Source organism: Canis aureus, chromosome 8, assembly GCF_053574225.1.
Source record: "Canis aureus isolate CA01 chromosome 8, VMU_Caureus_v.1.0, whole genome shotgun sequence".
In the NCBI taxonomy this organism is placed as follows: Eukaryota; Metazoa; Chordata; class Mammalia; order Carnivora; family Canidae; genus Canis; species Canis aureus.
The window spans coordinates 40,071,659-40,085,482 of NC_135618.1; the positions used below are offsets into that span (position 1 = coordinate 40,071,659).

Below are 13,824 nucleotides of genomic sequence, written 5' to 3' on the forward strand. Positions count from 1 at the left end.
GGGCCAAAGGCAGGCGCCAAACCGCTGCGCCACCCAGGGATCCCCTATACTTGCTTTTAAAAACATCTATGAAAAAAAAAATCTAGGTACTGGGACACCTGGGTGGCTCAGTGGTTGAGCATCTGCCTTTGGCTCAGGGCGTGATCCCGAGATCTGGGATCAAGTCCCGCATTGGGCTCCTTGTGGGGAGCCTGCTTCTCCCTCTGCCTGTGTCCCTGCCTCTCTCTCTCTCAGTGTCTCTCACGAATAAATAAATAAAATCTTAAAAAAATAAATAAATGAAAACGTCTATCTATTATCTGTTAATTTTTGGAGCAGTTTGCATTTTTGTATGCATGGTATATTTCAGAGGTAAATTATCTTCGTTTTATATTAAGTTTTGCTATTAACTGATCTTTTTTTGTTGTTTTTAAAACATTTATTTAATTTAGAGTAAGAGCGCACTCGGATGGGATGGAGGGCAGGGAGAGGAAGAGAGAATCTCAAGCAGACTCCACACGGAGTGCAGAGCCCAATGTGGGTGGGACTCATTCCCATGACCCTGAGATCATGACCTAAGCTGAAATCAAAAGTTGTACGCTCGGCCAGCTGGGCCACTCAGGCACCCCTGTCCTTTTATTTTTTAACAGCTTCATGATATAAATGGAGGTTAGAGGTTATGACTCCCATTGTACAAATGGGAGCTGAGGCTCTGAAAACGTTTGTGATTGGCTCATGAATGCACTGTTGCTCCTAAATTTTACTGCTGAGCACTCAGCCAGCAAAAGTAAAAGCTAAAAAGTATAAGGGCTTTAGAAAACACAAGATTTGCATTTAATCTGATCAAGGAAGGTTTCTGTATTAGCTCCTGGTGGTCACCCAGGCCTGTCGTGAGCAAGTTCCTCTCTCAGCTGCCTCACTGCCTTTGCCCCGAGGCGTGAACCTAGGGTCCCGGGGCTCCTTCCTCAGCCTCCAGGTGGGGGTGCAGCTCTCTGCCTCCAGCAGTGAAGGATGGCTCCTAGGTGTTTGCAGCAGTCACAGCTGGGCATCCATGAGTGAAGAATGTTTTTAAAGATGAACTAATTGTGATCCTCAAAAGTTTTTCTCTTTGGAGCTCAGACATAGATTCAAACACAGGTAATGTTGGTCTGTGTAGGGAGACTGCATTTCTTTTTTCAGTAGATAGCAGAGCTGTTCTACCCCATAGATACTCAGAGTGGGATTCAGTGATTTTTCTCACAACATGTGCAGGATGCGTGTTTAGTTTTCTGATTTCTGCACCATGATCATGTTTTATTGCCCTTTTCTTTTTTTTCAAAGTGGAAATGCAAAAAATCCATTACTTTTCATTGGCAGTTGATTATTTGGGTGCTACTTAAGTAAATTTTTTAGTGTGGTTCTTATGTTTTCCCAGTTTTCTAAAGGAAAACAAATCTTAAATGCCTTTCCTTACCTTTTTTTTTTAAAATAAGATTTTCATAATCTCTTCATGCTTTGGTTCTCCTCAGGAAGACCTGGCAAGCGCATCGTGGGCACCATGCAGGGTGGAGACTCTGATGACGATGTGAGTCCCAGGCAGTTCCCTTTAGCAGCTCTGTTCTTCCCAGTCCCGGGCTGGCCTTGTAGACTCACTGAGCCGACAAGCTGAGTACGAGCTGCTGCCTCGCAGCCTGGCCTGCTGCTGGGTTTGCGCCAGAGTTCGGCCTCCTGAGGAGCTGGACTCTGCTCTGCTTGTTGATGACTCTTTTCTTTTCAAATGAATGTGCTTGCCCCCCCCCCTTTTTTCCTTCTCACTGTTCTTTCCATTCTTGCTTTCCAAAGATGGAAGCAGCACCAGCTCTCTTAGGTAAATGCAAGACTTCCAGCTCCAAGAAGCAGGTTGGTTTTCTTTTTCATCTTGTGTGTGTGTGTGTGTGTGTGTGTGTATGAGAGAGAGAGGGAGGGAGGGATGGAGAGAGAGCCAGCTCAAAGCCACTGGAAAGCCTTCCCCAACAGTGATGCCTGTGTGTCCTGGGCAACAGCCAGGTGCAGAGGATCCACAGTGAACTGCACAGTTGCCTAGAGATGCCCGTGCAGGGGAGGAGGGGTGAGCACTGAACCAAGAGACGAGGAAGGTTGTCAGGCCTTGGAGTGTAGCCTGGAAAAGAAGGGAGTCTGCTAAGGGCCCTCTGTTCACGTCCTCTCTGGTGAGGGAACAGGAAAAGGAGGCTCTCTTGAGATACGGGCCTTAGAGAGGTGGGACAGGAGGCTGCGACATCAGGCTGCTGGCAACTTGATCATCCCTGAGGTAATACTGATTGGGAGACTCACCAGAATGGGGCCCTGCTGCTGGGGCTGCCACGTCGGTCACCCTGGGTGTGTCTTCCTTGTGGCGGTCTCCAGCAAGCCTGTGAGGCCCCGGAGGGAAAGGGTGATGGGGCCCACAGACCATAGAGCTCCTCATCAGGTCAGTTACCACATATGTCTGGAGTGTGGGACTAGTGCCTGCACGGGGACAGAACAGGAGCCTGACCGTCTTGACAGAAGATCCCTTTATTTAGTGCCAACAGTATATATTGTAACCAAAATCCATGGAGGGAGAGGTCACTCAGGTTTGTTGGCCAAGATGCACAGAGAAGATTGAGCCTTGAAATCACAGAAGGTAGTCTTAGAGAAGCAGAGAAACCATCTCGAACATTTTTTAACAGTCAGGGCTGGATGGTTAAGTAGCTTCTGTCCATCAATCTTACACATTTGAGGCAGGACTAAGAAGTCTGGTGGGGGTGCTGGGCATGCCTGGACAGCACCGTCTGGTGCCTCATCCTACCATCTGCTTGGTCATGTGCATAGCTTTCTCTTAGAGCTAATGCCTGAGCCGCAGCTTCCATCTCCCCGTGCCTCGTGTTGCTTGTTTGTTTCTGGGAGCTGCCTCCACGCTCTCCCCAGGCACACGTCTTGTCCGTCAGGGATTCACGCATCTCCTTGAAGATACTTCCAGAGTACCTGTCATGTGAGGTGTGGTCACAGATTATGGGTAATGCGTAATTAAGCAGATACATTGGGTCATAGTGGCAAGAAGAAAAAGCTGTTCAGGGAACAGAGTGACATGGTTGAAGGGGGTGATTGATATATTTTGAACCCTCAGGGAATGTCTCTCAGATCAGGTGACAGGCGAGGCCTGAATGGGAGGAGGGACGTGGTGCAGGGAGGGGCATCTGAGGCACAGGGAATGGGGTTCCTTCATTGGAGGCCTAGAGATGGTGGCATGACTGGGACGGAGTGAGCTGAGGGTAGGAGCAGCAAAAGGCAGCAGGGGCTGTGCAGAACTTTGCAGGACGTGATGAGGACCTGGGGTTCTCTGTGAGTGCCCTGGGAGGGCCCAGAAATCGTGAGCCCAGCAGTGCCCAGAGCTAACGGGTGTTCGAGAGACCCCAGTCAGGTGTTTGCCATAGTCTGGAGGTGCTGGCGGCTCAGCCTCAGGTAGTGGCAGCACAGGTGTTAAGTGGTCAGATTCTGGATGTTTCCAAGGTCAGAACCATGACGTTTTGTTAATTGGACTTAGGGTATTGGAGAGAGAAATGAGGGATGCGTCACTTGGATTGTGGTGGGCTAATAGCATACAGAGAGTTTGCATTTCCCCAAGATGGGGCAGGCTTGAGGAGGGCTTGAAGAGCAGAGCAGGACTTTGGTTTTGGACTCTCTACACATGCGTTGCCTGCCGGCCATCCACATGCTAGGGTTAAGTAGCCAGTTGGAGTTCAAGTCTGGAATGCAAGGGTCAGGTCTGCGCTGGAGTTGAATTTGGAGTTGAATTTGGTCAGGTCTGCGCTGGAGTTGAAGCCCACCTAAATACAATGGTATTTAGGTGGTCCTCAGGCCACACTGACACAACGTGTGATTGTGTGAGGGACAGAGTAGGAAGAAGAGAGGAGGCCCAAGGCTCCGAACTGAGCTGTGTTGCAGGGTCAAGGAGATGGAGCATGTGGGGGCAAGACTTTGAAGATGTCGGGGTGAGGTGGGGCGGGCACCAGAAGAGAAGGGTGCACTGGGGCAGAGTGGCTTTCAAGGAAGGAGCTGCCTGTGCTGGATGCAGCTCGGGGGTCACAAGGCACATGGGACTCACCCATTGGGTTTGAATCCACTGAATGTTTGCATCACTACGAGAGCTGGCCTTCACCCTGCCAAGTGTGTTGAGGAGACAGTGAGAGGGCAACTGGCAGGGGAGTGGGATCAAAACTCCTTCAGGGAGTTTCACTGTTAGAAGGTAGAGGACCAGGGCAGAGCAGCTGGGGAGGAAGGTGGGATTAACTTTGGGGGGTTTGTTTGTTTGTTTGTTTAAAGATTTTATGTATCTATTCATGAGAGACAGAGAGAGCGGCAGAGACACAGGCAGAGGGAGAAGCAGGCCCCATGCAGGGAGCCCAATGTGGGACTCAATCCCGGGTCTCTAGGATCATGCTGTGACCAAAGGTGGCGCTGAACCACTGAGCCAACTGGGCTGCCCTGGTTTTATATTTTTAAGAAGGAAATTGCAGCATGTATATATGCTGGTAGGAATGATCTAGCTAGAATGGCTAGCCATCTTGGGTTTACTTGAGACACAGAACTTGCACTTTAAAACCTAGCCGAGTTGGTCTCCCTAGATCTAGGTGATGGAGAGGCTGTTCCTTTTACTTTGCTCCTTATGCCCATTTCCTGTGTGGCTTTCCATCCCCTATCTGATACAATGCAACAAACAAACAAAAACACCCAACCCTCCTCTTTGCTGTCCCCTGGTGGATGGCTGGGCCCCCAGGGGCAGAGCAGTGGCAGGTGAGCTTTGTTTGGTGCAGATCCAGTGGTGTTGCTGAGACCTCCCTGGGAAAGCCAGCCCCATAGCACCAAGCATGGCTGCACACTGGTGTCCGAAGGTCACTGGTTAGCTGATCCATTTATGATATTTCCACTGGCAGTGTCAGCCATGGGTCCCCTTCTCATGCCCCCACAGCCTGACTGCTGCTCCGCCCAGCTCTCCCTTCACATGAGGACGTTGCTAGTTACTGAGCTGCTGGTGAACAAGGATCTCAGCTCACAAGCTGTGGGTATGAGGCAGGTCCTCAGTTGTCTTTGTGGTCTTCCTACAGGAGGACTCCGAGGACAGTGAGATTGACATGGAGGGTGATGAAGAAGACGATGATTTGGAAGATGAGAGCGTTGCTCTCTCACCAGCTAAGCCCAGTCAAAGGGTCCGGAAGCCTGAGCCCCTGGATGAAAGCGACAATGACTTCTGACCTTCTTGCCCAAGGGACCAGATTGATTAAATCCCTCAGATCTATAGGTAAACGGGAATTGGAAGGTTAGGAAGGAAACCTATCTTGTTCACTAAACCAGCTGGACTTGTTAATGAAGCAACAGCTAATTCTTCTCTAGCCTCCTCTGTGCTATTCCACAGAGCTTCACCAAGAACTAAAGCAAGCCCCAAAGAGGATGTGGGTTTTTTGTTTTTTTTTTTTTGCCTTATTTATCTCCTGAAACTTGGGAAATGTGTATGTTCTTAGAGATGCACATGTGTGGGGCACAGACCTGAGGAGAACTAAGAGCACCATCACGTCTTGATTATTGTTGGGATGTGTTTTCCTCTAAGAGTCGGGGTGAGGGACATGGGCTGGGCACTAGGGCCCGTTTAGAAATTGTGGGGGAGCATTTGACTCCTCCTCACCTGTAGGATTTCGAACATTTACTGTACACTGGCTTTTAATTCTAACTTTTATTTCGTTGTCTTATTTTCTTCTGTATGTTCACAATACCAAGCTTTAACTGTATTTTACTAAAATGTTCTAAATGAAAGTTAGCTAAGTTAGATGAAAACCCACTTTGATTAAAAATCAGGCAACAGAGAGATGCTCCAGAATATAAATACTCATTTTCTTTCAGAAGGGTGACATTCCTCCTTAGGAAAGCAAATTACTGAAGTGTTGGTACACACTTGTGTTTCTGACTCTAAAAAAATGAACCGGGATTGCATTAGGTTGAAGAGCATTAGAATAATTTCCCTGATGTGAAATGAGAAGTGACAGGTGCAGTTGTTTTGTTTTTCTGATATGGAAAACACGGAGCAGTTTTCATTTATTTTTCAGTTATAGAAGTCAGAAGATTTCTGGTTATTTAACTCGTAATAAATGTGTTTAATTCCATGTTTTTATGTTATTAAATAAGTTTTACTTCAAAGTGTAATTATATTGTTTATTTGCACCTATAACATAAATACTTAGGAGAAGTTTACACGTTACTATGGTAGCATATAAATTGTTAGGAGACAGTGTGACAATTATTTCTATCATCTTTGCTTTTTTCTCTGTCTTTTCCTAACTTCTACATAGATTACCCTCTTTTTTAAACATTCAGCATTAAGTTAATTCACCAGCGATTGAGATGTGTCATCATTGAAATGAACTAAAAAGGGAATGGGAGTGTCGGGAGCCATGCCAACCCCCTCAGATGCTGTGGCTTCTGAGGTGCAAGTCACTGTGTCTTCTTGGATGTTCTAGTTTTGGTTTCCCTGAGTCTGACCTGCCTTATATTTTGAAAAACAAAACCAAATCAAAACAAAAAAATGTATTTTTCTTTTCCTCGTGTGATAATTTTCTACTAATGAGCATTAACATGAGAGTGTGGCCCACGCAGCAGGCCACCCCTACACACATACACAGGTGCCCGTGCGATGGGCCATTTATTGTTTCACCTCTTTCTCCATCATCCTTCATCCCTCGATGCTTTGGTTAACTGACTTGGGGCAGTCACTGTGGAATGGCACCTCCTTCCTAGAGCAGCTTCTTTCAACCAAGGAGCTTCAAGAACCTGATCGTAGTTATGAATGTACGTCTGTCACTGTAACAGACCCAGCAGTTGAGTGTGCCAAGTGCCATATGACCTCTTGCCACTGGCTTTGGCCAAGCATCAGAGCCCCAGATAAGACTGTGTGATTAGGTCAGTGAAAAACCAGTATTTAGATCATTTTCGACAGTTGCTATTGTTTGTAACTATATAATTAAAGGACCTCTTAAAATGCTTTACAACGTATATATTGACAGAAAATGTAGAGGAATTTTTCAAGTCCTTAATTTTTATTGGTGGCAGCTGTGAGAACAAAGTCCAGGGACTTCCAATCGGCAGTGTGAGGAACTGTTTCCCTTTTAGCTGGGACAGAAGAAGACCTGCAAGTGCTCTTTCGCTAGCGTTGTAAACTATAATATCAGTGTCCGTCGTCTGGGAGGACCCACTGCATCCGTATCCCAGCTGTCGGATGGGCCCAGGAGACTCAGGTGCTAGAATCCATGACTGGAAGAATTGGAAAGGAACTAAATGTGCCCAGAGAAGAAGCCCTTGCGATGAGAATGTGACTGGAACAGGGGGACACCGAAGTCAGGAAGGGAGCTCATAACAGAATAACAGAAACATGTACCTGATGGGAAACCTGTGTGTCCGAGACACAGTGTTTGACTGTAGACCTCTACCCCTCTGCTGGGCAGTCTGGAAAGGATTAAGCAATAGTGACATAGAAAACTAAGTTTTTAAAAGATGCACTATTCTAAAAAGAACAGGAGAGTGGCTCAGGAGTGATCAATACTAATAAAGGCATAAGATGGAGACTAATGGTTTGAACAAAAATCATGCTCTCTGTTGAGAGGATGGAGAAACAAAAAGTGGGGATGTTAGCTGATATACATCCAAGGGTCCTTTCCCACTTAGAAGTCAAGAGATAATCTCTAAGATGACAAAACAAGAAATAGTACACGTCAGACATTTAGTTTGGGGAGTAGGGGTATTTGGGAAGGGGAGGGACAAAACAGGAGACTGCTGTTTTCCAATATACACCTAATAATTTTTGGCTTTTTAAACTATGTGTATTACTATGAATGTTATTTTGATGAAATGAAATTCTCAAAAGATAAATATATAGACAGGAAAAGGGTAAGGGCTGGAGACAGGTTTGAGGATTATTTTCCTGTGAGATTCCTTGGGGGAGAACACATGGGATGGAAAGAGAGCCAAGGTTGGGAGCCTGAGAAATGCCTGTGTCTCATGGGCAAAGGCCACAAGGAGCCAGAAAAAGAGACTGGGAAAGTATTTTCTAAAGTGACTGTATTTTACTTTAATGATTAGGAAAAAAAATTTTTTTATTTTCCAAAGAGTATTGAAGAGGGGTAACGAGAAGGTGGAGGACTGGACAGTTCTGTTATGGAAGCCAAGGCAGAGGAGAATCTCCAAAGAAGGGAAAGATGAGTAAGTGCTAAATCCTTGTAAATAAGCTTGAGACAGAGGGCACTGAAATTGTCAGTTAGGAAATCTCCGATGACCTTAGCCAAGAGCAGTCAGATAGCCAGTGAATGTGAAGAGAGGTTAGAATTTGAAGTGAACACAGTGAGTGTTGATGAGTGTTCAGATGACTTTTTTTTTTTTTTTAAGATTTTATTTATTTATTCATGACAGAGAGAGAGAGAGAGGCAGAGACACAGGCAGAGGGAGAAGCAGGCTCCATGCAGGGAGCCCGACATGGGACTCGACCCCCGGTCTCCAGAATCACACCCCGGGCCGAAGGCGGCGCTAAACTGCTGGGCCACAGGGGCTGCCCTGTTCAGATGACTTTTTAGCTGGAGGGAACTAGCATGTGGAATGAGAGCGGTTGAATCTATAAGAGAGAGAATGTGTGTAATTAATTGATGAAGCAAAGGCATCATTAGGAGTCATTCTGTTTAAATCCATATTGCCTATTGAAAATAAACACACCAGATAACCAGTTGGCCTGGTAAAAGTAAGATGGCTTTGGTTGATGTCATGATCTTTTACACCTGGATTTCTACAGCATCTGGTGTAGATAAGGACCCAAAAGAGTTTTTTGACTTGGGCATCAGGTGGAGTAAGTACCCAGAATACTGAGACAATGCCTCAGAAGTTAGGCCACGGTAGCCCTAAGATAAGGATGGCTATTCCTGGCTAACAAAACTTAAAACAGCAAGCATTGAAAGTATCCAGCTGTTTCTAAGTAATGTGTCCCAGAATAAAGCTCAAGAATTTTAAGGAATATAAAAATAATCCATACCCAACAAGATAAAATTCCCAATGTCTGGTGTCCAATTAAAAATTATCATAATGAGAAAAATAAACAGACCCAGAAGTGACCCAGAAATAACAGATGATAGAATTAGTTTTTAAAAAAAGGGCATTCAGATAGTTTTTTACTGAGATGATGGAGGGAGGCATGAACATCTTAAGAGGTGATAAGACATAAATCTCAAAGCTTATAGAGATGAAAGAAATGAGACAAAGACTGTGTGAGCTGGGATTGAGGCCCACAGAAGAGAAGATACCGGCCCTGCAGACACAGCAATAGAAATGGTTCAGAATGAAAAACAAAAAGAAGAGTCCCAGCGGGCTGGCTACTGGTGTGTCGCCTCAGCTCCAGATCACCTTTCGGCCCTCCCTGCGATGGTAGAGCTATTCCTTGTAAACCTCTCTGCTTTGCCAGTGGGCAAGAGCATGGGCTGGTCAGTGGGCTGCCAGGGAGACTTTGGAGAAGGAAGGGATGAGGCTTGCTTTACAGGGCCCTGGGGAGCATGATTTTTCTCCACTGCCTTGGCCCTTGAGGTTTCGCTGGTGCTGGATTCCAGCAAGACACGGCTTTCTCTAGCATTTGGCAACTGTGACTCTTGTTCTGTCTTGTTCTCAACTGAATCAGACACTGTGCAAATCAGACAGCAGTATGGCAACATCCTGAAAGTACTAAGGGCCAAATACCAGCCTTTAGGTTCTATACCCCGCAAAAAAAAAATCTTCCAAAACACAGCAATCCAAATAAATATGACACAAGACCTGCGTTTGGATGTTCCCCATTTCCAAGTACTTTTCTTTATAGCTGATTATTTTTTTCAGTAGAAGATCTAATCAGAGAGCCTGCAGTAGGTGGCTATGTTTCTTTAATCTCCTACAATTTAAAATAGTCCCCAGCCTTTTGTATTTTTCATAATATTGACATGTTTTGAAGAGGTTACGCTAGTTTTTGTTGTTATTTTCCAGAATGCCTCTCTGTTTGGATTTTGTCTGATTGTTCCTTCCTGATAAGATTCAAATCAGTATTTTTGGCATGATGTGTCTTCAGTGCATCACATCAGGGGCACAGCATGCCCAGTTGTCCCATTATCGGTGATGTTAGGTTTAATAACTTTGTTAAGAAAACATTTGTAAAATTGTCCATCTTTTGTAACTATCACTCGTGGGGTGATATTTTGAGACTTGGTGGTTATCTTCTTCCTCGATAGGCTTTTATCCATGGCTTTAGCATCCATTGAGGATTTTTGCCTGAATCCTCATTTTTGAAGGCACATTTGGAATAAGTGTGCTTCCTGTTCAAACTTTAAAATGGTAATGACTTTATAATCTTTATAAGCATTTTCCTTGGTTATTTAGTTGATGAGAACTGTGGTGTCCATTGGGGTCTTTTTCCCTTCATCCCAGACACACACCTGAGGCAACTTGGACCATATGGAAGCTCAGCTTGCTGGCCTTCACGGAGAAGCTGCAGGCACAGTCATGGTTTTGGAAGCCCAGTATAGGATAACATTAAGGCATCAGTGTTTAATGTGCCATTGATAACCAGCATGCCAGATCCCCCATAATGTATGCCAGACATAATCCATGCCATTGAGAGATTTCGTAATGGATAAAGGTGGCAAGAACCTTGGAGAACCTCTTTTTGTCTTTGTCTCCAGAATCCAGTAATTAAAGCCTTTATTTCTCTTCAAAAATTATCAATTTTTCCATGTGTTTCTAATGATCGTAGACCTAAAATGTTCTAGTCTTCTTGAGAAAAGAGCGGTCCCTCTGTCACCGATGCCAAGTTGATAACCCTATATAGGCTTGAAGATGGAAGCTCCTTTCAGAGCTTTCAGAGTGGGGAGGAGTGATTTTAACAAGTGGAGAAGGGAAATAATAATAAAAGAGGCACATGAAGACCTCAGGGTATAAATAAGCTTGTACCAGCTTCTTACCTGCTGAGCTTTAAAGCTTGTGTCCTTGGTGGGGACATCCCTTCTCTGCACCAGAGCAGAGAATCCATCTCACCCCTGCTTGGACTGACCGGGGACTGAGAGAGTTGCTCGTGACCTCTTTGGCAGCACCTTTCCTGCCTCCTTGCAGGAGACCAGCTATTGTGTGGGTCAACATCATTCCCAGACCACAGGAAGGAACCCTGGAAAATTGTCTTTCCATTCAAAAGCTTCCAGCTGTTGGTCTGCCTGTCGTCCTGCCAGGTCCACCAGGAACTTGTTTTGCTCACATCTCAACAGTGCATGAAGGAGCATTTGTCTTGATAGCCTCTGAGATCATCCTGGCACCAGATTCCCCAATGTGATTTCCCTGGAGACTAGAAGAGAAACATTAGGACAGGGCTTGAGAGATGGGCTCGAGGCCCAGGGGCCTGCAGGTTCTCGTTAGTAAAGAGCACGAAATGCAGAGCTCCAGCCAACACCTTCATGCTTCCAGGGTCCCTCCCATGGACAGGGCCAGAATGACTCCCCTATATACTGAGTTTCGCTGCAGAACTGCTGGAAGACCCAGGAGCCCGCTGAGAATCGGGCAGAAGGCAGAGCCTGACCTGGGTGCCGCTCCAAGGGAGCAAGAATGGCAGGAAAGGGCAGGTGCCGCCGAGCCCCACTCACTTGATGTGCTGGAGGCCATGGTTTCCAGACAGTGCAGTGGCGACACATATCGCCCCATCCATCCCCAAGGAATTTTCTTGAAGACTAGGCAGAGAAAAGATGGAGACACTACCATGAGCCACTCAGGACAGAAGAACACGCCCCAGAAAGCTGCACCACATTATCTTGGGGGGCAGTGGAAGAAATAGTTCTGGGGCTGATTTGTCCATCAGTGTCCTAGCAACAGCAAGGGGGCATTTACCCCTGAGGCCAGTGTCTACAAGTAGCCAGGTGGTCTCGTCTAAGTGCCATGGAAGACGTAAGACCAAAAATGCAGGCATTAAGTGACTTAGCTCTGATGTAAGCTAGACAGAATGAATGCATCCATCTGCAAGAGGGACTCTAGTAGAGCTCTCGCTATTCGGAAGGAAGCAGCTACAGAGGACCCCAAGAGACGCTCATCTCGAGGGGGAGGTTCCAGCAGAGAAGTCTGCAGCTCAGGGCACAGGTGGGTCTCTACAGCCACTCACTTGAGTCTTCGGAGACTTGAGTTCACCTTCAGGGCATTTGCCAAGGCTTTGGCTCCAGCCACCCCGATGGCATTTCCTCGTAAGCTGTCAGGAGAGATAGGAACCCTAAGGCACAGTGACCGCTGTGGGATGAAAACTGTACCTCTTCAGATGAGCCGGGGCTACTGGGTAGAGGAAGCATGGACTCAGCCACCATGGAGGTGAGGTGGTTCCTCCCTCGCTCCAGGCACAGAACGGAGATCGGCTCTGGGGAGCAGGACACGCGTGGAGGGGTGAAGCTGGCCAACCTGGGTGGTTTGTGGGAGCCCTCACCCTCCTCTATCCACAAGGACGGAGAGCAGGGCTGAGACAAGAGGCAGCATTGAAGCCAGTGGTCCCCGTGTGCTCAGCATCAGGAGCAGAAATGACTGGCACGTGCCTGAGAGCCGCATCCAGGGTAACCCCCGCCCCCAGGGCCTTGGATCCTCTCATAGAGTGAGCTCCACGGCCAGGGACCCCTACGCGGGAACCTCGGGACGTGCGCCGTCTGGCAAGGCAAGGAGAGCGGGTACCTAGGGGGAGGAGGCCCGACAGTAGGGGCTCGCAGGGAGGAGGTATGGTGTGGGAATGGGGAAGCTGCGGCCTGCTTGACCTGAAGGACGGTGTTTGAATGATCTGTGAGTTTCCACATAAATTGACAGTTCTTCCATATCTTCATTCTGAATCAACAGCGTGGTTTCTTTGGGCAACAGACCAGAGCCAGAGACGGGGACACTTACTCAAGAATCTCCAAGGTTCCGTTCACGGCCAGGGCGTCCCCTAGCGCCTGGGCGCCCCGGGCCCCAATGGAGGCCGCCTGCAAGCTGTGGGAGAGGTGCAGTCAGCGCCGGCAGGCGGGGCCCCTGCAGCCTGCGCCCGCCCTGCGCCGCCTAGGACGGGAGCTGCCGCTGCGGGTCCAGGAGGGACACGGGGGCTCCTGGAGAGTTTGAGGGAGAACGCTCCTCGAGCCCCTACTTCCTGCTTTCCAGATGCTCGAGGTCCCACTTGCTAACACTGGGAAAACGAAACACACCTTCCTTGGCTGGAAAGCAGAACTGACGGGGGTGGGGGTGGGGGGGGTGGGGGGGTGGGGAGGGTGGGGGGGTGGGGGGGGGTGCGGGGGGGGGGGGGCCGTGAGAGCCGGGTGCAGGGCTGGCTCCCGGGCAGCGTGCGCGTTAGCACTTACTAGAGAGCAGTGAGGGTCGCGTTGGTCTTGAGCGCGCTGGCCACTGCAGACGCACCCTCGTCCCCGATGGCATTCTCCTGTAAACTGAACACAGAGCGTGGCCCTGGGCTCATGGGGCACGGGGTTGGCAGTCCAGTAGGACTTGCTGAGCTGGGCCCTTCTAGATTTAATTCAGACACAAAGAGAGGGACAATGGAAAAGCGACTAAGGATGTGCTGGCCAGAGAAGTAAGTCAAAGCCCTCCACCGGGCCGTTCTTGCCAGTCAGTGTTTTACATCTTTTTTTTTTTTCCCTCCCTTCCCTTCCACATGAATAAAGTGCTAGGTCTGAGAGCAGTCAGTGGTTAAGAGTTTAGTTAGGGTAGGCACCGGTGTGTTCAGGGGAGCAGTTTGCGTTAAGAATTCTGACAGACATTTGAGTGTGTGTTGTGTCCACAGAGCTGTACAGGCCGAGGTCTGTC

The 13,824-nt window shown here is 47.8% G+C and overlaps 2 protein-coding genes across 9 annotated transcripts in view; one reads left to right on the forward strand and one right to left on the reverse strand.

Moving 5' to 3' along the window:
- CLUAP1 (clusterin associated protein 1) overlaps positions 1-6,165 on the forward strand; it is a 37,466-nt gene extending 31,301 nt beyond the window's left edge. For 5 of the 8 annotated variants that reach the window (XM_077906393.1, XM_077906397.1, XM_077906395.1 and 2 more), the window contains 3 exons: positions 1,488-1,543; positions 1,801-1,857; positions 5,082-6,165. In XM_077906393.1, the coding sequence (XP_077762519.1) occupies positions 1,488-1,543; positions 1,801-1,857; positions 5,082-5,228 (260 nt within the window). In that variant the 3' untranslated portion in view covers positions 5,229-6,165. The remainder of the gene's footprint in view (positions 1-1,487; positions 1,544-1,800; positions 1,858-5,081) is intronic. The other 3 variants (XM_077906394.1, XM_077906398.1, XM_077906400.1) reach the window with 1 other exon arrangement.
- An 877-nt stretch (positions 6,166-7,042) lies between these two features.
- The window catches only part of NLRC3 (NLR family CARD domain containing 3), a 39,131-nt gene continuing 32,349 nt past the window's right edge, over positions 7,043-13,824 (reverse strand). Inside the window, exons 16-20 of the mRNA XM_077906392.1 lie at positions 13,365-13,448; positions 12,919-13,002; positions 12,161-12,244; positions 11,652-11,735; positions 7,043-11,356 (exon numbers count right to left, since the gene is read on the reverse strand). Of these exons, the coding sequence (XP_077762518.1) occupies positions 11,266-11,356; positions 11,652-11,735; positions 12,161-12,244; positions 12,919-13,002; positions 13,365-13,448 (427 nt within the window). The 3' untranslated portion in view covers positions 7,043-11,265. The remainder of the gene's footprint in view (positions 11,357-11,651; positions 11,736-12,160; positions 12,245-12,918; positions 13,003-13,364; positions 13,449-13,824) is intronic.